The 23,915-nt window shown below is 37.2% G+C and overlaps 1 protein-coding gene across 1 annotated transcript; it reads left to right on the top strand.

Annotated features, from left to right (window-relative positions):
- Nucleotides 1-733: 733 nt before the first annotated feature.
- On the top strand, nt 734-23,007 carry LOC132275449 (F-box protein SKIP16). Its single transcript, XM_059776946.1, has 5 exons — nt 734-1,072; nt 2,796-3,518; nt 10,730-10,936; nt 11,899-12,005; nt 22,728-23,007. Exons 1-5 carry the CDS (start codon nt 869-871, stop codon nt 22,804-22,806), a joined length of 1,320 nt encoding a protein of 439 aa, XP_059632929.1. The 5' UTR covers nt 734-868; the 3' UTR covers nt 22,807-23,007.
- Nucleotides 23,008-23,915: the final 908 nt, after the last annotated feature.

Genomic DNA, 23,915 nt, shown 5'->3' with positions numbered 1-23,915 from the left:
TGAACAATTTGATAGTGCAAACAGAGAGAGAGAGAGAGTTCAGTGTTGAGAAGGAGAATAGAGATGGTGCAAGATTGGGGAGGCTGAAATGATTTGCCCTATTTTTTATTTTTTATTTTTCTTTTATTGTGGTCTCAAGTTAAGACTATACACACACACACATATATAAAATAGAGATGGATGCGAGATTGGGGAGACTGAAATTATTTGCCCTATTTTTTTTAAATTTTTTTTTTTTTTCTCTTGTGGCCAGTACATGAGACTATATATATATATATATATATTTTATATTTTTAAATATAAAAGGTTATAATAGTCAATTTATTAAAATAATTCCTTTCTTTTTCTTTTCTCAAACATAATTATTATTCTTCTCTTTCTTTTCCTTCATTAATCAACCAAACGTAGGAGGTTAAAATTATCCTCTTATTTCCTTTCCTTCATAACTAATGTTATCCTTCCCCCTTCAAACCCACCATACCAAACATAACCTGAGTGTCTTTATGGCAAACCTCAGAGGATGTCATTATACTTTACCCTTTAAAAAATTTATACTATTTATTCTTTTAACTTATACAAATTGGGATTGATTTATGATGTCAGCAAAATTGGTTTAGGCGAATTTCCTTTGGCTTTTAGCTGTTGTACAGAACAGAAGACACGTGCGGCTCGCGTTATATCAAGCATAAAGTAAATCGCATGTTTACAAACAAAACAAAACTTCCGATGATGACTGATCAGAGTGCGGGCTCACCTAAGCTCGACCACACTTCATCACCATACATAAACATCTTCTTCAATTTTTCATCTCGCATTTACAAAAACTAGCTAGGCCTCTTCTCTAACCAGACCACAGAGACAGACAGAGATGGGTTTGGAGTGTGTGGGAGGTTTGGCCGTTCACATCATCCTATCAAAATTGGGTCCCGCAGACACAGCAGCAGCGGGTTGCGTTAGCACGAGGTTTAGGGTTTGGGCGTCCGACGACTCCCTCTGGTCCAAATTCTGTTCCGATGAACTCGACCTCTCATCCCCTGAAGATCCTCTCGGAAACCCTACCCCTTCTTTCAAGGTATATCTCTCTATATGCACCTACTTACGTGTATGTGTGTTTATTTTATTCTATTCACATGTGTTGGTCTATACTGTGATTAGATGCTTGTTTCATCTTGTGCAATTTGCTTTGCATTGCATCTATCGATCTATTACTTATTATTTCCATTTTGTTACTAAGTACTAATTAAACAAAGGATACTTATAATTGCAACCCTTTACATTAATTTTCTTGGATTATGTCAGAAATCTTGTTCAGATCTTGGTATTCCTTTTGATACTACTGCTTGGGATACAATATGTTGTCTACTTGGCCATGTTTACTGTAAATCTATGTTTTGTTTTCTGGCTAACGAAATATTCTTGGTGGTACTTAATACTGTTATTATCTTTGAAGCTTTGAGCTGCTCTATGGTACTTGAGAAAATCGAAACAAAAGTACAAGCTCTACATGTTATACCATTTAGTACATTGGGAAACAATAATAAGTAACTTGTAAGTCGTTGACAAGAAGCAACCTACTATTAAAAGCTCTAACATATACTTTTCGAATGAACCGAAATTTCAAACTTCTCCTCTTCTTCAAGGTACTTTTCTGTTGGCCTTTCAGTGTTTGCTTTAGGTTCTTCACTTGATATTTAGCTCCATGAACTTATTGCTGAGTTTGTGATTGGATGGTTCAAACCCATAGGCACTTTTCAAACCCATCTAACACTTTTTTTATACCACCACCTTATTATATCTTAGAATAAGGTAAGGTTGCTCCATTGTGACCTCAAGGTCGCGGTTTCGAAATAAAGAAACAGCCCCTCCGGAGGTAATAGATAGGGCTGCATACATCTAATCCTCCACAGATCTCACAATGATGGGAGCCTCGTGCACTGGGTTTGCCCTTTTTAATAATATCAAATTGGATGAATTTGGACTGTGAACAAGATTTTGGAGTCTCATGCATCATATTTAGTCTTGATAAGTGGATAAAGTTAAATGTGATTGATTTTTCTTAGAAGAATATAACTATTAGATTAGATGTGGGAAAAATTATGGACAAATTATCTAGGCAAAATACTAAAAACTCTCTCTTCAAGTCGCATAATGTTTTATTGCCCTTGGTAACTTATCATACAGAATATTGGCTTTGAAACTTCAAATGCAATGTGTCTATTCTTTTGCATGTCTCGAACCAATTTTGTTGCAATTCTTACATGTTCATTACATTTGTCCTCTTGAATGTGCCTTCATTGAAAAGGAACTAGCATCCGTTGCATGATGGGGTTTGCCACTATCACCTCCCAGCTCTTCCAAACCGTAGATATTAAAATGTCTAATCATAAGGTTTTGGGTTGAAAAGCTTGGCACCAACTATAATCTTGCCTGAATGAATGGCAAGTTGGGATGAAAACTAAACAGCTCCAGATTAATCAAGCTTGACAGCTTGGTCCAGCCTGAAGTTGTTGCACATATGTTGACTATTTCAAATCTAGTGGGGCCACTCATATGAAACCCGGTACAAGCCAGGTCAGTTGGCTTTTTACTGAAATCAGCCTGTCTTGGGCCTCCTGACCCATCTGAAGTTATGCTCTACTAGTTTACTTCTTTTCATGCAAATAATATATTTATCATGTTTGTCCAAGTTTTCATCTTACAATTTACTAGGATGCTTCCTTTTAGATAGTATTTGATCGTGTACTCTTTTAAAAAAGAATTGGCAACTTACTAAATTTTAATGATCTCTCCTCCAGGCTGCTTACCAGAAATGGAGGGAAGCTTTTGGTATGTATCCTTGGTCTCTGGTTAGAAGAGTAAAAATATGTTGGGGCAGTCTCAGGAATTGGTTGACAGTAAATTTCCCAGAGGCTGTGGCTACCTTGCGGAATGGTGCGTCTGAGGATGAAATCAAGGAGTTGGAGGACTGCTTGAAAGTAAAGCTGCCTCTTCCCACAAGACTTCTCTATCGTTTTTGTGATGGTCAAGATCTAAGAAGCGGACAATATGATGAAAGCATGGATGGAAGTCCCTTGGGCCTTATAGGAGGCTATTCTTTTTATCACCATGAAGCTAATGTGTACTTGTTGCCTCTAAGACATGTAATCAGTGAAACAAAGGATACCGTACGTGTTCTTGAGTTTAATAACAGATCCAATTATATTCTCGTGGCAGCTTCTAGCACGTATTATGAAAAGATGTTCTTCCTTAACTGTACCAATGGTCAACTTTATGTTGGAACAAAAAATCTTACAGATGATGGGGAAATGTTTCCTTGTGTACCAAATGCCTTGATTAGTTCTGTGCATGATCCTGGAGGTAGTCTGCAACAAGATGCCATGCTATTATGGTTAGAAGAGCATGTCCGCCGCTTACAAAATGGTATTATCAAACTTCGGGAGGAAGGAAAAATCAGAAGCATTAATCAGTTCCCAGAGGAATTGCCCCTCTGTTCCACTGCAGTAACAAATGGTGTTAAGGTAACCAACCACATAAGCTTCACATATTTCCAAGTTCTTTCTTTTCTGCATTGCTATCTATTTGTTTATTTATTTTCTTTCAGGTTATAATGTTTAAATGAATGCTCATTTTCATGCCAATCTGTTGCCATGAAAATATCACCCGTATTTTGTGATGAAAGAGCTTAACTGGGGCTTGAAAAAGGCCCAGTTAAATGTGGTTACCAATGCATTGTGTTAAAGTTAAATGTGGTTACTAGCGCATTCTGTTTAATATTTTGTGGAATGTTAAACTACGAAGTCCGCCTGGTAAGTTTGGCAAAGGGGAAATATCCATAGTAGGTCAAGACCAGAGGTGGATACTAAATCAAAATGATAAAAGGTTGCATGATAAGCATATAGATTTTTTAGGGATAAGCTGCTGTCTCTTTCTCCATCTCTTCCCGGTTTGGTGTCTAAGGATTTTTATTCTCTCTCACTTTTACCATTATTATGCCATGGTTTTGTCGTTGTTTGTTCTCGAACATCTTCTATCCTTTCCATATTTGTATAATTGTCACAGAAATGACCAACTCCTTAATATTGACCTCAGCAAACATCGAGGTTATGGTTTCATGCATCAACGTGATGTAGGTTCGTTTGTTGTTGGGGCTAAAACTTCACCTTGTGACTAATTCCTTTGGTCGAGTGTTATTTGGGTGTCGATCAAGAAATGTTGGGGGAGTTGATTGAGAACTTTAAAAGCACGTCGTATCTTCATTTTTTGGCCATTTTCTCACTCTAGCTGGCAATACACTCTCACTCTAAAACTCATACCCAACTTAGATTTGAGACTCAAAACATCAAATTTAACAGGATCAAGTGTAAGATCTTGAATCAAGTACACCACATGAGAGATGAGGGTTGGTCGACGACTTGTCAGGGAAGTCAGTGAAGGCTGGGTAGAGAGAGAGAGAGAGATGAGGGCTGGCGTCTGGCTTTAGCAAGACGCCAAAACCCTAAGGTTCAAACACATTTTTTTTTTTTTTGGAAGGTAGCCTGAACCAAAGTAAATATAGTACTTTGTTGAGAGACATGGGCTTGGCTTTAATCCCAGCAGGGAAGTGCGGCCCCTTTATTGCCGACAACAACTAAGAATTCAATGGTATGAAATTGTAGAGCACGTCAAATAGAGTGACTTTAGTTCTTGAACCCTTACCAAAATATCACTCCAAAGTCTTCAAAATCTAGAGAGAAAGGTTGAAGAAGAATATGGGTTAGGGCTTCCTATTTCTTTTCTTTTCTGTTCTGTTCTCTCTCACACACACACACTCTGTCTCTCTCTTTATTAATTTTAAAAAGCATAGTATCAGACTCACAACAGCGTTGGTCTCCTTTAGAGGCCAGGAGACCAAGGCGCACACGATATACTAAAAGTACAAATTTGTGTATTGTTATTGAAACAAGACACACCTTTTTTTTTTTTTTTTTTCATGTTCTGTATGTTGATGCCCAACTATTATATACCTTGTTTTTCTTTATTTATTATTATTTAGACTTGTAATAGTTGAAACCTTTATTATTTTTGGTTAATGGTATGTCGAATTTTAATTGGCACTAAACTAATTATTGGGGGCGATATTTAAAATTAGTGTAAAATTGGTTCTCAGGTACTGTGATTGTGGGTCCTGTCTGTATGCATATATTCTAAATGAAATCAGGTCCATGTGAATGTTGTAGCATGTATGCAAACATGTAACTTGCTGGGTATTCTGTAACTTTATTTGGGTACCTAATGACCTCGGTGGTCGTGTCAATAGGCCTTAAGAGATATTGTGTAAAACCTCTATCTACATTACTGACCATGTACAACCACATGACTTACCACCAGGTTACTCACCTGCTAACATACCACACCTATATGTCCTAATGAGAGAAAAGAACACGTGATCCCCTTGGCATATAATGCGTAGAAAAACAGTAGGTGGAAGAACTTTTAATGGGAAACCTCTCATTATCAGCATGTGTACTCACATATACATGTGTATATGATTACGAAGAATTAGGTTCCATACACACACCTACATTGATGCACATGGTATACAGATGTGTTGTGAGCTGAGAACACAAGTTCTACTAGAGTTAATAATGTTCTTTAAGTGCCATGTGGTAGGAAACCTTAAATGTGAATTCCCTTGGCTGACATGTGTTTTATAGGTGTCTAATATATACAAATGAGTAAATAAGTACGTGAATGGGCACAAAATAAAAAAATAAAAAATAAGGTTCATGTTTAAGAATTTTGGCGCTAAGTTTTTATTTAATTTTTCTCTTATTCTATCACAATCCGGGTTTTGGAAGTTGTGGCATGACAACTTGGTATCAGAGCGCCCTCTCATGAGGGGGTGATTGTGACGTCCCACATCGCCTGGTGGGAGAGGTTTGATGATACTTATATGTGGGGATACCAAGGTTGTTAAAATTGGGATTCTACATAGGATCTTTAGGGGCTCCATAGAATCGGAATTGTAGAATCGGATTGAAATCGTAAGATTCTACCAAACTAGTAGACAAACGTTTCAAACTAATATCTCTTGAGATATAGCAAAGATAAGTCCAAAACACAAAACTTGTTTAGAAGTACCAGTGTACCACTCCAAATATAATGTATAAGAGAATGTAGTTCTACTAATATATCGAAATAATTCAACTAATCAAGTTTCAAACTTTCAACATCAATTCAATTAGATATGAATTATATATATATATATATATATATATATATAAGAATTATTACTAACTCAGATGCTAGTGCTACTAACTATATGAATTACTGAATTATGAACGTAAGATGTTTAGTAAGGAGGAGGAGATTTGTAAGGGTTTTACTGATTACTTCTCAGAATTGTTCACTGAACCAGCTGGTTGGCGTCCTCTGCTTGCTGGGCTACACTTTGACTCTATTTCTAGTGAGGAGTCTTTTGCTTTGGAAGAGCCTTTTACGGAAGAGGAAGTTTTGTCTGTTTTGAAGAGCTGTAATGTTGATAAAGCTCCTGGTCCAGATGGGTTTTCTATGAGATTCCTTTTGGAGTGCTGGGAAGTAGTCCGTGAGGAGGTGATGAGCTCTTTTCACGCCTTCCATGTTCAGGGTTCTTTTGAAAAGAGTTTGAATGCCACCTTTCTTGCTCTTATTCCGAAGAAGGGAGAAGCGATGAATGTTAAGGATTTTCGTCCTATCAGTTTGGTAGGATGTTTTTACAAATTGATTGCGAAAGTTTTGGCTTCCAGGTTGAGGAAAGTTATGAATGGCGTCATTTCTGATTCTCAGAATGCTTTTGTGGGAGGTCGTTAGATTATGGATTCAGTTCTTATTGCCAGTGAATGTGTGGATTCCCGGTTGAGTAGTGGGATTCCGGGTGTTTTATGTAAACTGGATATTGAGAAGGCGTATGATCATGTTAGTTGGAGTTTCCTTCTCTACTTATTGGAGAGGATGGGCTTTGGTGAGCGTTGGAGGAGATGGATTCTTTTCTGTATTTCCAGTGTTCGATTCTCTGTCATTGTGAATGGAGCTCCGACGGGTTTTTTCTCTTCTTCGAGAGGGTTGAGACAAGGGGATCCGCTTTCTTCATTCTTGTTCCTTTTTGTGATGGAAGCTCTTAGCAGATTATTAAAGAAGGCAGTGGAGTTAGATTTTTTGAGAGGCTTTCGGGTGGGGCAGGGATGTTGCTAACCAACTAGAGATCTCCCACTTGATGTTCGCGGACGATACTTTAGTGCTTTGTGATGCTGATGAGTCTCAATTGAGATATCTGAAATGCGTTTTGATTTGGTTCCAAGTTGTCTCTGGCCTTAAGGTGAATGTTGGTAATAGCATCCTGGTACCTGTTGGGGATGTCCCTGAGATCGAGAGGTTTGCTCAGATTCTTGGATGTTGCACTGGATCATTTCCCATTTCTTATTTAGGGTTGCCTTTGGGAACTCCTTCGAGATGCGTAGGGAGTTGGGATCCAGTTGTGGATAGATTTGAGAAGAGGCTGGCGGATTGGAAAAAGCAGTATCTCTCAAAGGGGGGTCGGGTTACTTTGATTAAGAGCACCCTTTCTAACCTCCCCGCTTATTTCTTCTCGCTCGTTCAGATCCCTTCTTCTGTGGCTGAGAGAATAGAGAGATTGCAGCGCAACTTTCTTTGGGGGGGGAGAGGAGAGGAGTTCAAATTTCATTTGGTTCGATGGGAGCAGGTGTGCCGTCCGATTCGGTGTGGAGGTTTAGGATTAAGGAGATTGGTGCCTTTCAATAAGGCTCTCATTGGGAAATGGTTATGGAGGTTTGGGATTGAGAGGCATTGGCTTTGGAGGAGAGTTATCGTAAGCAAGTTTGGGGAGATTAGTGGTGGGTGGTGTTCTGCTGAGATTCGCGGTACTAGAGGGGTGGGGGTCTGGACTATTATTCGGAAAGGGTGGGATGATTTTTGCAAGCATGTTCGCTTTCGGATCAAAGGTGGCAGAAGGATCAGATTTTGGGAGGATCTTTGGTGTGGGGAACTTCCTCTTGCTCTTGCTTTTCCACGGTTCTATAGGATTGCTTCTCATAGACAGACCATGGTGGTTAACTGTTATCACCTTGATAATGGGAGACTGACTTGGGATGTCCAGTTTAGGAGACACTTTCAGGACTGGGAGATTGAGGATGTTACTCGTCTTTTGGAAGTTTTGTACCGTCAGGCGATCATTGTTGGGGATTCGGATTGCTGGTTTTGGGTTCCTAACTCTCACGGTCGGTTCGAGGTTAGGTCCTTCTTTAAGTGCCTTTCGGTTGATTATGGAGGCTCTTTCCCTTGGAAGTCTATTTGGCGGTCTAAAGCCCCCCTTAAGGTTGCCTTTTTTGCATGGACTTCCGTCCTAGGCAAGATTTTAACCCAGGATAATTTGAGGAGGAGGAATCAGGTGGTGGTCAATCATTGTTATATGTGCTTATGTGATGAGGAGACCGTTGACCACCTTCTTTTGCACTGCAGTATGGCCAGAGATTGTTGGGATTTGATGCTTGGATTATTTGGAATCCATTGGGTTATGCTTAGGTCTTCTAGAGGGTTGATTGAGGCTTGGAGAGGTGTCTCTGTTGGGGCTCTTATTCGGGAGGCTTGGAGGGCTACGCCTCTTTGTATTTGGTGGTGCATTGAGCGAAATAGGAGATATTTTGATGGAAAAAAGAAATTTATTTCTACGCTCAAGTTCTCTATTATTTCCACTCTTTTTTGTTGGGTGTCAGGGAGAGATTATAAATCTATTGAGGAGATTATTGTATTTTTGGCCTCGTTAAAGTTTTAAGGCGCTTTGTGGCCTTTTTGTTTTCTTGGGTTCCGCTCCCCTTTTTTGAGCGTTTTCAATAAATTTTACTTATCAAAAAAAAAAAAAAAAAGTTATAAACATTATACACTGACCAAAATAATCAAATTTATATCCAAAAACATAAATAGAACATAAACAGAACAGATTAACAAAGGTGCAACTGAACAAGAAATACCCATGCATGAATCTATTAGGAACATCTAAACAAGAAACAAAGAAACCAAAAAAAGGCCTGATGTCGAAGACCACGTGAATTGGAGTCTTCAATGTTCACCAAATTTAGAATTTCATCTTTATCTTTACTGTTTTTGGGCCCCAAGATCGTTGGGATTTCTTATTAAAAGAGCCCAACCCATCAAAACAGTGTGTTAGTGCAAAAATACGATTCTACAATTCTACCCCGATTCTACCCAAAGGAGCGATTTTCATGCGATTTAACTCGTTTTGGGGGTCTAGGATTGTAGAATCGTATCGCGATTTTAACAACTTTGGGGGATACCTCTCTATCACGTAGACACATTTTGAGGAAAACCGTGAACACTGAGAGGAGAATGTGCAAAGCAGACAATATCTACACGGGTTGGGGCTGGTCGTAACATAACATGTCTTAATTGTCAAGCCTTTATTGCCTACAACTTAGAATTCATGTATAAGTCCATACCTGTATTAAATCTTCTTTAAAAAATTAACAAAAATCATTAAAATTCGTTAAAAACTCACATTCATTGGATTTTGTAGTAGAAATTAGCGTATTGGTGGACTTTGGCCCGTTTGCAAGGTCAGAAAAATTCACCGCGTTCGCGACTGCGAACATTGCTTTCAATATTAAATATTTCAAAATGCATTTAGGGTACCTGATAGAATTTATTAGAAGCGGCAACCATTAGTTGAAAAAAGAAGAAGAGAGAGAGTAGACTTATATGGTATAGACGCATACAGCCACGACCTATAGACGTGTCAGTAAGAATAGGAAGAGTGGTTCTTATAGAGGGCGAGAAATGGAGAGGGCGACCAACATTAATGTGGGATTAAGGTATTAGAATTGATTTTAAAAAGTCAAATATAATAGGTGAGATGATCATGTTGCCTACGACATTCATATGGGATCAAGGCAATGATGATGATGATGATGGTGGTGGTAGAATTTGTTCTTGTAGATCGTCTCTCTTACTCAGGTTGACCGACCATCTTGTTGAAATTTCAATGCAATTCAGCCTCAGAATAACTGTAAAGCATTTTTATGGTGTAACAAATATTCTTAAGATAGTTCTGATTGGGTCAGGGTTGAACCCACCGGTCAGTGGGCTTTTAAAAACAAGAAAAACCTTGGTTCTGGTTATGGCGTCTTACACTAGGTCAGGGCATGAATATGATCATTGCTTCTATTGCTCAGGTTCATTTATTTATTTGTTGTGCACACTGAACTAGGAAGGGGCTTTAGACATCAATCATTCTTCTGATTCTTTATGAAAATATATTAATAAATCCCTTTTCCATTCCTCAACAGGCAAGACTCACTCTGAGCTATTTGTGTGCCCTTTCTCTTCTTTATGTATGTGGCATTGCAGTTGTTATTTAGAAATATGTTTTTCATAATGCTGACAAATGATGCCAAATGTTGCATTCAGTCACTTGTGTAGATGGTGCAAGGCAATAAGCGGTTGTAAGTTTGTATAATCTTTTTGAACTCGAACAGTTTGTATAAGTATATGAACCCTATAGGGAAGTTGTGATAATATAACATAGTAGTTCTGTTACACTTGGGAGGGTGGGTGTTATAATTCTTTTTATGTATTACAGTTGCTAAAATTATTGCCAACAGTTTCATGTTGCTTTACCACTACCGTTGCTATTTTCTTTACTATTGTTGTTTGAAATTTGACCTATGATAATTTATGCCAGGTCCGTGCTTCTGCTGTCTTTGTGCCAGAGTGTAGTACTACTGGGCAATATTATTTTTCTTATTCAATCCGCATGGCCCTTTCGCCTGAGGGATGCATCTTTAATGGATTGTACTTTGGCTCTTGCCAACTGTATTGGAGACATTGGATCATCCGTGCTAATGATGTTCTGGTGTCTGATGTCAATGGAGAAGCTGTAATAGGAAAGGTTAGGTTTCTTTATTTTATAATTGTTTGTCTTGGTGATAATTTTTGTAGTGATGTTTAATTTTAGTTGGTAGATGAACTGGAAAATGCGGTTCATTCTGCCTGAGCTGTTACAGCGCTAACTTACATTAGGCTGGAACTCTGGTTCTTCAGTGGTTAAAACAATATAGTCAATTTACTAAATTCTTGTGTTTGACATGCAAAAATGAGCATTATTGGGGTTTAATGCTATTAAATTAATTTTTCATTTGAAATTTATCTGAGGCCGACTAGATGATGTATCCTGAATTTGCTTAAATCACAATCAAAAGAACAGTTTGTGCATATCCAGTGAATGGTTTCTTTATTGCCTTTGGTTAATGAACTGCCCTCTTAAAACATATTTTATTTAACTATTGTTGTGTATTGAAGTCTGAATTATGGTAATCTTAAAGTTGAGAGGGAACTAAAATCAAACACCACAGGTCTTTCTGTGGCACACTGTTTAAGAGCAAGACAAACAGAGAGGTTAACTAGTAGTGGGCATAAGAAATCAGAAGCCAACGTACTCAAAAGACACCGAAAGAATGCTATTCGTGAAGCAGTTCAAGAATGCTATTCTTGAAGCAGTTTTCTGCAAATGTAATTTTAATAATTACCCAAAGCACTGTGGGTCTGTACCAACTTTAATTTAATAATTACTCAAAGCACTTCAGGTCTGTATCAACTCTAATGGATTTAGAAGTAGCGGATATTTACTGCCTGCATCAATGAGCTGCATGGGTAATATGGACGCACAAGGAAATATGCAACTGCATCGATCAAAGTTACTTCTTTTGGAATCAATCCAAATTGTTTCGATTGTCTCAGATATTGCTAGAGTTCTCTAGTTTTTTTATGGAAAACAATGAATTAGATTAATAGCTCTACTTCTTATTTGGGATGTTATTAGTGTTTAAATTTATTTTGTTGGTTTATTTGCAGTATCCGCTATTACGTCCAGGCAAGAAAGAATTTGTTTATGAGAGCTGTTCACCTCTACCAGAATCTTCAGGGTCCATCGAAGGTGCTTTTACATTTGTACCTGGCAGGTATGCACCTTGTAAACCAGATAATTTTCTAAATTAGTCTCTGAAATGTAACTTTAAAGCCCTCACAGATGAAATTTCTGCATCCTTTCCTTCTGAGATGAATTGACCAAGTTGCTTTTTGTTGCTCAGAGTACTGCATGATTATGATCATCAGAACTCTGTCCATCTCTGAAATTTTCTTTGTTTAATATTACACGTTCAACAGTAAAGATTATCCTACCACTTATTATATGGTGGCCTATGCCTGCCTGAAAGTTTACCAGATTTGGGTGGTTGCAATCATGTGTCTCTCCAACTGCCCTCAACAACATGGGGAAAAATAGATGGCTGCACATTCTTCATGGTGTGTGGAGGGTGTTTTCTATTTATTTCAAACAAGTAGTTCATAGTGTGTGTAGTTGAATGGGCTGATTTCTCTAGGGGTGCAACTTTAGGCAAAACCATTGAAGGGGATAGTGCCAATCTTATTTTGACTTATTGATACTAGCGGCCTTACTCTTTACCTCTTTCCTCTTCTTCTTCTACCTTTTTTTTTGTTTTTTTTTTTGGGTGTGTTTGTGTTGTGGATACCCGTAAATTTTGAAGTATGGACACAAACACGGTACATGAAATTTTTTAAGAAAATAGGATATAAATATTTTTAGAATGTGACAATATACAAGTATGTGTTTTTTTTTTTCAAGAATATGACAATATATTAGTATGTTTTTAAACGTGCATTTACTTTATATCGGATTGGCATTTAATTATGGTTGATTTATTGAATATTTATATTTAAAATTGCATTACTCGGATGGTTCCTCAATGAATGTCATTTGCATAATTTTGTAAGGCATATTACTACAAATACCAGTTCCTAATTGCATCTCTCTCTCTCTCCTACCTTTGCATGAATGACTTGACTTGGTTTACCAATGTGTGTAATGTTATTTTATAGGATTTTTGGGTGAATTCTTTCAGAAAAACATAGATATGTTGGACTATAACAATTTCTATGACACACGCCGTCATCTGTCACGAGCTTAGTAAGTTTCAGTGGCTTCATAGGCTAGAATGGGAAGTTTATGGGCTTCAGTCTGTAGATGAAAAAGCTAATTGGATGATAGGAAGGGATGGGTTTTTGCTTTCTTCTCCCTTTTTTATTTTTTTTTTTATTTTTTTTAAGCATTCAGAAGGGGAACGCGTCCCTAATACACAAGAACAAAAACCCTAAGGACCAATAGAGTACAAAAGGTCAAAAAAATCAGCAATCGAGGAGTAAGCGCTTCCTCTTACATAACAGAAAAGAGAACGGAGAATATGAGATTTTAAATTAGCTATTGTCGATTCTTTCCCTTCAAAATTTCTGTTATTTCTCTCTCCAGATACACCACCAAACACAATGTGGGACAATTCTCCAAAAATCACACGCATGACCTTTAACTGGACATCTTCTCCATGCGTTGATTAATTGAAAAGAGTGCTCAGGCATCATCCACTGAACACTAAAAATAGTGAAGATAAGATTCCAACAATCACACGCCGCAGGACAATGCATAAGAATGTGATCCACGGACTCACCATCTGTTTTGCATAAGCAACACCAGTTCACAATGATATTACCTCTTTTTCTCAAATTATCCAATGTCAAAATCTTTCCCCAGTTGGCAGTCCAAACAAGAAAATGCAACTCTAAGAGGAGCTTTAGAATGCCAAATAGACTTCCATGGGAATTCTTGGCCAGCGAAGTTGGACAAACACAAGAACATGGATCGTACTCCATAATGACCATGAGAGGAAGGGACCCACAGAATATCATCACAACCTCTGCCAACATCCTTCTGTCTATACAACAAATCCAAAAGAGCGCACACTTCTGTCATCTCCCAATCTTGAAAAGAGCGCCTAAAACGCACATCCTGCGTAACCTCACTGCTATCAAGATGATAACAATCAACTACATAAGCATGCTTGTTTTCGGCAATATTGAAGAGGCGAGGAAAGGAAAGAGACAATAACTGATCACCACACCACAAGTCTTCCCAAAAACGAACGTACCTACCATTGCGAACTTTGAATCTAATGTGGGTGAAAAACACATCCCAACCCTTCCGAATGAATTTCCACACGCCAACGCCTCCCGTGACAGAAACAAGACAAGAGGACCAACCCCCACTCTCCTCCCCAAATCGACAGGAGACAACTCTTCTCCACTGATGATGACGTTCTTTACCGAACCTCCATAACCACTTACCCAATAAAGCTCTATTAAAAGGGACCAGCTTCCGAATGCCTAAACCGCCAAATTTCAAAGGTTTGCAAACTTGTTCCCAATTAACAAGATGATACTTGAACTCCTCTCTTCTTCCACCCCAAAGAAAGTCACGCTGAATTTTTTCAGTCCGTTCAGCGATAAAGCATGGAATTTGAAACAGAGATAAAAAATAAGTGGGAAGGGACGAGAGAGTACTCTTAATAAGAGTGACCTTCCCCCCCTTCGAGACATACTGTTTTTTTCCATCCTGCCAATCTCTTTTCATACCTGTTGATCACCGGATCTCAACTCCCCACTCTCCTGGAGGAAACTCTCAAAGGTTGTCCCCAATAAAGAAGTAGAAAAGCGCCCACTCCACACCCAAGAACTGCAGCTAAGGAGGAAATATCTGGAACATTCCCCACTGGGAGAAGCACACTCTTTCAACATTAATTTTAAGACCGGACACCGCTTGGAAACAAGTGTGATACTCCTTGATTCGAAATATGGGTTGATCAAGTCCGCGCACAAAATCAGGGGATATCAAAACAATTAAAGTATTTTAAACAAGCACAGATTACAAAGATGAATAATAAAGAATAAATAAAACGCTGAAGAAACTAATAAATAATAATTTCATTAATTAATAAACCTCCACTAGTTACAACTTGGGAATCCCGTAACACAAGGACCCCTTAACCAATTATCCATTATCCAGAAAAATCCATAATCAAATACTGTAGTCAAATGGAGTAATAATTTCCTACTTTGAAACAAATGGAAAGAATAGATAAGTCCTCCAGCTGCGGATCCTCAACCTTGAGACTTGAACCTCTAATAACTTGAAAGAAAAAAAAAATAAGTGGGTCAAACCCACGAGCAAGTTCTCTCTACCAGGCCTCTGAAGACCAATAAGCAAATTATCTCTGATGAAAACCAAACCTAATAAAGTTTTAACTTTAATATAACATGATACGCATATATATAAATAATTATATATAATACAAAAACCACATATATTACTAGGTTTATTAATTTTCAAAAATCATAAACAATGATTAAATATTAATCATACCTAGACCAATCCACTATTTCTTTTAAAAAGAACCTCCTTTAATTTAAACAATGGAATATAATTAAATGAATATTATATTTAATCCAAAACCCAATACTGATTTAATTATTTAAATCACACAGCCAATATCTAGGCTTTGACAAATCATCCATGTCTCCACCAATATTATTGTATTAATATACATAAAATAATACATTAACCTGTAATTACTAGATTATTCTAATTTAAAAATATGTAATCCTAATCCAATTTATATATACAATAACCATAGATGGAATTTTAATCATCTAACACACAACAATTTAATTATGCATTGGCAATTCAACCATGCCTCCTTTAAGTATATTTATTTATACATTGGCAATTCAACCATGCCTCCACAAGTATATTTATTTATACATTGGCAATTAAACTATGCCTCCACAAGTATATATATATTTATACTTTTAAATTAGCAACCCATCCAAGCTTCCTATGTATGTATTTTATTTATACAAATAATTAAGTAATTAATTTAAGCCTTAAGCAACTAATTCATGCCTACAATTTAACCATGTACCACTTTTAAACTTAACAATAAGCTAAATCATATATAACCAATCTCATGCATATTATAAACATATCATTTATTTAAACAACCAGCCTATTATGATTTAATAGGCAATACCACATATAAGACGTAACTTACCACACAACCACAACCTATTTGTTGATTTAAAACTCATTAATTAACTCCATATACCATAAACTAATTTTAACCAGTACCCTTATTAATCCAAAGTATTGTAATCCCCTCTACGCAATTTAAATTTGTAATTGCGTCAGAAAACGCTACTAAAATAATGTAGTAACGTCCTACCGCCCTCAAACACCAAAAATACATCCTCTAATGATTGATTTCAACACAAACAAGCTTGAAATTAATTTTGAGACATCACCGGACTCCACAACAACTTTCCGGAACCCCAAACAGTGCCTCACGCACCTCCACGCGCTGCCACACGCGCCTGGTCCCACTGCACGCGCTTCCACAAGCTGACGGGTGGTCTCACGCGCTTTCACGCTCTTCCACGCGCTTGTACTTCTTTCTGGCTGATGTGGCTTCCTCTGGTTGGCTGGGTCTATGCGTTCGGGTGAGCCGCATTACACAGGATTACTTTTCTGTTGACTGGACCGCATCTATGGTCCAGATGCACATGCGCACCATCTCTCCAACACCGCGATGCACTGGATCATTCGTCCTTCGTCATCACACTCCAGTGGCCAAGATCCGCATGCGCATAGTACTCATGTACACCGCACCACACACAATCATTATCCTATTGACCCTACAATATCTACGACCCAGATCTGCATGCACCACTATCTACCATAATCGTACCACACTGGATTGCTCCACTTGTTTAATGTGACGATCAGTAGCAAGCCACCAGTGTATAATATAAAGAGTATATAAAGTTATAATTTAAGCCCCAAAATAATTATACAACTAATTCTAAAAATTTCAGAAAAATATAAAATAAATCCAGAAAAATATAGAAAAATTCCAGAAATTCCCAAAAATTCTTGAAACTCTAGAAACCCTAATTAACCCTATTAGGTCCAACATCAACCTATAAATTGATTTTAAAATATATATACAATACCTATACATATATCAATTTAAAATCCAAAATCCAAAAGAATAAAGATAATAATTTATGCTTTTAATTATTATGATCTAACCATGATTTTTAAACAAATAAATTTAAATCTAAATATTGATACTCAATGTGAAATCCTTATGAGTCCTAAGAGGAAAGTTAGAGAAGAACTCACCTGAAGGTTTCGAAACGAAGCCGACGCTTCAAGCTTTGATTGTCTCTTCCAATTTCGGCGTCTTCTTTCTTAGATCCGACCTCCTCCTTATCAGCCTTCTCTTCTTCTCTTTCTCTCTGTCTCTTATTTTCTAACGTGAAAAATTTTCAACAATAAAACCTTATGTGTATATTTATACACATTAATTACCCTAATCCTATTCCGAATAGGATTACCAAATTAAAAATAATAATAATTATCTTTAAATAATATATATATATATATATATATATATATATATATATATATATCCAAAACTGATCATTTAAATAATCACATAACCATGGGCCTTTATTAATTAACCCAACAAGGCTTCCTTCCCACTCCTCTTTAGGCCCAATCCAATTAAAATAAATTAATTAAATTAAATCTAATAATTACAAATAATTAACAAACAATTCACATAAGCATAAATACACATAAATCAAATAAACAATTCAATCAAAGCATTCCACAAAGCAAAACACCATATCAATTCAACAAATATAATCACAAAATATAATCTAATTAAAATAAGACTATTAATCTAAGCACTCAATTAAATAAAATAAATCATTTTAAAATAAAATAAAAGTAATTAATCCCAATTAATAAATCATTTAAAATATCGGGGTATTACATTAAGCAAGTATACACCTCAAGTATCTGAGTTAGGAGACGTCAGCATCACAAAAAACCAAGGTATCGTCCGCGAACAACAAATGGGAAATCTCTATCTGATTGGCAGCATCTCTACCAACTCTAAAGCCCTTGATAAGACCCAGATCCTCGGCTCTTTTCATTAATCTGCTCAATCCCTCCATGACAATAAAGAAAAAAAAAAAGACGATAGGGATCTCCTTGTCTCAAATCGCGCAAACTCGCAAAAAAACCAGCGGGAGATCTGTTCACAAGTACCGAGAACATGACAGACGAGATACAAGTTTCTATCCATTTAATCACCTATCTCCGAACCCCATCCTACGAAGTAAGTGAAGAAGAAACTTCCAATTAACGTGATCATAGGCTTAAAGTGAATGTTGGAAAGAGTGTTTTAGTGCCGGTCGGGGATGTTCTTGATATTGAGATGTTTGCTCAGATCCTCGGATGTGGCACTGGCTCATTTCCTATTTCTTATTTAGGTTTGTCTCTGGGTGCTCCTTCAAGATGTGTGGGGAGTTGGAATCCGATGGTGGATAGATTTGAGAAGAGACTGGCAGGTTGGAAGAAGCAGTACCTTTCCAAAAGGGGGCGGGTCACTCTAATCAAGAGCACTCTCTCTTGCCTTCCCACCTATTTTATCACCCTTTTTCAGATTCCTTCTTCGGTGGCGGAGAGAATTGAGAGTTTGCAGCAGAATTTTCTTTGGGGAGGGAGAGGAGAGGAGTTCAAATATCATCTGGTTCGTTGGGAGCAAGTGTGTCGTCCCCTTCGGAGTGGAGGATTAGGGATTCGAAGGTTGTTGCTTTCAATAGGGCTCTTCTTGGGAAATGGCTTTGGAGATTTGGGGTTGAGGGACTTTGGCTTTGGAGGAAAGTTATTGCCAGCAAGTTTGGGGAAATCAGTGGTGGGTGGTGTTCTCTTGAGGGGCGTAGTCCTAGGGGTGTGGGGGTTTGGACTTGCATTCGAAAGGGATGGGACGTTTTTCGTAATCATGTTCGCTTTAGGATCAGGGATGGTAGGAGGATTAGATTTTGGGAGGACCTTTGGTGTGGGGATCTTTCCCTTGCTCTTTCTTTCCCTCAGCTTTACAGGATTGCTTCTGACAGGCAGGCCTTGGTGGTTGACTGTTATCACCTTGATAACGGAAGACTAACTTGGGACGTTCAGTTTAAGAGGCATTTTCAGGATTGGGAAATTGAGGAGGTCACTCGTTTTTTGGAGTTACTGTATCGTCAGGTGATCTCTCACGAGGAGGCTGATTGTTGGCTTTGGAGTCCACACTCTCGGGGTTGTTTCGAGGTGAGATCCTTTTTCAGGTTCCTTTCTGATGGGGAGGGTGGCACTTTCCCTTGGAAGGCTATTTGGTGTTCCAAGGCTCCCCTTAAGGTGGCCTTTTTTGCTTGGACGTTTGTCTTGGGTAGGATTTTAACCCAGGATAATTTGAGGAGGAGAATGCAGGTGGTTATCAATCGCTGTTACTTGTGTCGTTGTGATGAGGAGACAGTGGATCACCTTCTTTTGCATTGTAGTATGGCCAGAGATTGTTGGGATTTGATGATTGGGTTGTTTGGGGTTCCCTGGGTTATGCCCTGTTCCTCTAGAGGGTTGATTGAAGCTTGGAGAGGTGTCTCTGTTGGGGCGCTCATCCGGGATGCTTGGAGGGTTACCCCTCTCTGTGTTTGGTGGTGCATTTGGCTCGAGAGGAATCGAAGATACTTCGATGGCAAGGAGAAACCCATTTCTATGCTTAAGTTTTCTATTATTTCTACTCTCTTTTGTTGGGTCTCAGGGAGAGATTATCGTTCTGTTGAGGAAATTGTTATGTTTTTGGCCTCTTTGAAGGCTTGAGGCTCTTTTTGGTTTTTTCTTCTTGTATCCTTGGGTTTCGCTCCCCTTTGAGTGCTTTTTTATAAAATTCTTACTTATCAAAAAAAAAATAAATAAATAAATAAGAACGGAATCCAAGATCTGCCTTCCCCCAACAAAGCATTTTGTGACTCTGAAATAATTCCGTCCAATACATTCCGCATGCTAAGAACGAGAACTTTGGCAATAAGCTTGCACATGCATTCTACTAAGCTGATTGGCCTAATGTCCTTAATATCAGAGGCGTCGCCCTTTTTAGGAATAAGGGCAATAAAAGATGCATTCAATGATTTCTCAAATGTGCCATGAGAACGATAAACCTGAAAGGTGCCCGTCACCTCACTGCGTACCACCTCCCAGATCTCCTTAAGAAACCGCGTAGTAAATCCATCTGGCCCTGGAGCTTTATCTCCATTACAGCTTGATAAAGCCTTAAGAACTTCTTCTTCAGTGAAAGGAACCTCAAGCCTGTCACTATCCAGTGTAGAAATAGATTGAAATGCAAACCATCAAGTTTAGGTCTCCATCCCATGGACTCAATGTAAAGAAAGAAACAATTCCCCCACGCACCTTGTCTTCTCTCCACAACTCTGTACCTTTCACACGGATACGCCCGATGTGATTACATCTTCTATGAGCGTTAGCAAGTCTGTGAAAGAATTTTGTATTGCAGTCACCTTCTTTAAGCCACAATGCCCGAGATTTCTGATGCCACGAAATCTCCTCCAGAACAGCAATCTCCGCAAAAATCGCCTGACAAGACGCTCTTCTTCTCCTTTTTGGGGAGGGGAGTTTATTGGAATTATTGCTTTGAATGTGATTGTAGGACCTTTTCTACTAAGAAGGGCTTCACTGTGATGATATTAAGATTCTCAACCAGATCTGCGTTGATGGCTCTGCCATAGATGCATTTACCCAAAAGGGCAACAAAGTTGAGAGGATTAACTAGCCCCATCGGCATTAAATTTTCATCCAGTTCAAGTGTTATCTATCTAACATCTGTTAAGTCAAATTTGGATATGATGCAGGCTCTGTAATTATTCATGAACATGATTGAGACACACATTATAGAGTATCTAGAGAATATGTTTATGAGTAGTATAAAATACTATATGTAATACCTCCATCCCAAATTAAATGTCCTTTTTGGATTCCAACTTCAAGGCGACATGCATTTAATGCATGTCGTGCTTTGAAATGCCAAAACTGACCTTCTAAATATAAAAATTTACATTGTTAACTTGGGAAAGTTTTTGAGAACTAAAGGATAATTTAGAAAAGATATAATTTTTAAACATTAAAAGGAGACATTTATTGGGGACATTCTAAAAAAGAGGAACATGTATTTTGGGACGCACAGAGTAGTTGTTTCTGGAGGGCTGGGAAGCACGACCACTTCTCTTAGGGTGTTGTGGCGGTGTTGAACACTCATACATGGGACATGGCCCGGACAGGCGTCCAATACGACTAGAAGTGTCCTAAAATGTATATATTTTTCTTTCATGGTTGGCATAGTTGGGACATGGCATGGACATAAAGGGTACACGGTGAGAACACGTTTGGGACACTTTCAAGACATGGTGGGTTAGTTTGGTAATTATTTTTCTTAGAAGAATGTGATTTTAATGCGATTTTAAAATATATTATGGGTTAACTAGAAAAATAATACGAAATTTTAGAAAATAAAAATAACATACTTCTAGCTCTAAGCTCTAAATTAGTGATCTCATTGATGATAATATAGTTAAAATGGGCAAATATTATTTTATATATAAATATATATATATATTATTATTTGGCGTATCCATGTTGTATTCGTATTCGTATTCTTTTTCGTTTTTTTTTTAGATTTGCAAGGAAGCATGGACACGCCAAAATGGGCGAAGAATCCTTGTCCGACACATGTCGGACACACCAAAAAATCATGTCTGAAATTTTTTTATTTTTTTTAATTTTCGGACACGGTTCGGACATGGAACGGACACACGTGTCTAGAATTTTTATTTTTATTTTTATTTTTATTTTTAATGCTGATATGTTCTGTTTTTTGTTTTGTACTACCCTTTTGGTATTGTAAATGGTAAAAGTCCTAGGTCAAATGATGGATGGGAATAGATGATAGTATACTGACTTGTTTTTGTATCTTTTTTGGGAACTAAGGTATTGTAAATGGTAAAAATCCTAGGTCAAATGATGGATGGGAATAGATGATAGTACACTGACTTGTTTTTGTATCTTTTTTGGGGGACTAGCCTTTAAGTTTTTGTAAATGTTAAGTGCTAACAGTAAAGTCCTGAATGCTAAACAGTCATGAATGTTAATAGTCCTTTCTGTCTATGCTTTTGTATTTGGAGTAAAGTTGTAATGATGATTAAATGATACTAGTAATTATTCTAATGTCTTGTTTTTTATTTGGTTTTATAATTATGCAACATTGTTCTTTTATAGTTTATTAGTTATGAGTTATGATTTGTGTTTTTTTTTTTCATTGTGAGGTTGATGAAAAATAGTAGCACTTAGTAATTTTTAAAGTACTATATCACACACACACACACACACACACACACACACACACATACACATATATATACACACACACACACTATTCACTGTGTGCCCGCCGTGTCCGTGTCCTAATTTTTTTGGATTTGTCGTGTCGCTGTGTCCGTGTCGTGTCGTATCCGTGTCCGTGCTTCTTAGGAGATTTGTCATATAATCTTGGTATCCATGCTTGGAAGCTGGAAAGTATCATTTATATCCTTTTATTGATTTCATTATATATTTATATGTTCCGTTCATTGTAATAATGGCTTCTATTGAAGTTTCGGAAAACATCTATTTTTTAGTATTTGTACCTTTTGCATTCTGTAAAGTTATTTGTTCTCTTTGTTAGTGTGTAAATTTTTTTTTGAAAAGATAGTCAGTTCCTTGTTATCCAAGAACTGTGAAGGAGAATCGGTTTGTATTAGTATTTCTTATTCAATTTGCGAGGTCCATATAATTTCTTATTTCACTGAGGAAAGGTATATTTGTGGTGTTCTTGCTGTAGATTGGCAGATCCCAAAGGCAGTCCATTTAAGGTTGAAGTGGCACAGTTCCCCCTCCACATACCGGAATACATTTTCTGATGAAACTGTCGTCCAAGATTAATTTCCTTGAATGTTTATTCTGGTCAATGTTTGTGTTTGTGTGTGTCTGTTTATTGTGATGAATTTCTGGAGAACAGTCGGTGGTTTGATGAGATCGACTAGATGTAATGCTTAAGAAACCTTAACATATATGTTGGTTTGTTCACTTTGTTTATATACCTAATGAGTTTGTTCCTTTCATGGGAGATGGCATTTTATTATCGTGGCTGCAATCTGAATAATAATGTTCTTCTGGGTTGAGGTTGAGCTTGTACCTGGAGTAGTAATCTCTGATACATTAAGCAGCATGTATTAATACTTTCCTTTTAATTTAAAGGTTATTTAGAGAAAGTGATATTATTATTATTATTTGGATTTTTTTTTTTTTTTTTTTTTTTACCTAAGTCCTATAATTTTGTATAGGTTTTGGCATTGGTCCCTTAAAAAAAAAATGTTGAGATCGATCCTATTTTTAAATATCTCTTATGGTCAAACTAACTGTCCACTAAACCACGTTAACATTAAGAGCCTTTCTATCTAAAATCCCGAACTAACCTTAATTTGTTTTCTACCAAATTATTCTAGCCAACATCAAAACCCTACCTATATTTTCTCTCTGTTTTTTTTCAACCTGTGTGCCATTGCTGTTTATCAAGCCGCAAACAATCATCATTTTGTAGTTCATAGACTCATTATATATGTGGTGGTTGTTTTTTCATGGAATCATAATTCTTAATCTATATAAAAATTTAAAAAAATGGTTGTAAAGAAATTTGTTGCAATGTTTTTTCAATCGAGGCTATGGGACACATTCATAGCTTCAAAGTTAAATCTTCAATCAAGCTCAGTTCATACTATAGCATGATTGGTTTGTCTTTTCAAAAGTTTTTTGTTTAAGCTCTCTGTTCTCGACTTTCGTAGAGATTGGGTTTGCTTGGTATACATGTTCTAATCACGATAAAATAAAATAAAATAAATCAACATTTTTTTTTTTTTTTTAATCCTGTAAAATTATAATAATGCGTGAATTATTCCTAATTATCTCGATGACAAATAACTTCTGTAACCATGGATTTAATCAACCTCATGATTTCCCTTGATGCACCCAA

Source organism: Cornus florida, unplaced genomic scaffold (assembly GCF_030987335.1).
Source record: "Cornus florida cultivar Cherokee Brave unplaced genomic scaffold, ASM3098733v1 CherokeeBrave_3.0.0_Hap2_Chr09, whole genome shotgun sequence".
In the NCBI taxonomy this organism is placed as follows: Eukaryota; Viridiplantae; Streptophyta; class Magnoliopsida; order Cornales; family Cornaceae; genus Cornus; species Cornus florida.
This window is presented reverse-complemented; position numbering and strand designations above follow the sequence as displayed.

Coding starts and splice junctions, on each gene's coding strand:
- LOC132275449 (XM_059776946.1), top strand. CDS start 869: ATGGGTTTGGAGTGTGTGGGAGGTTTGGCCGTTCACATCATCCTATCA. Junction 10,937..11,898: donor GAGAAGCTGTAATAGGAAAG/GTTAGGTTTCTT, acceptor GTTTATTTGCAG/TATCCGCTATTACGTCCAGG. Junction 12,006..22,727: donor TTTACATTTGTACCTGGCAG/GTATGCACCTTG, acceptor TTCTTGCTGTAG/ATTGGCAGATCCCAAAGGCA.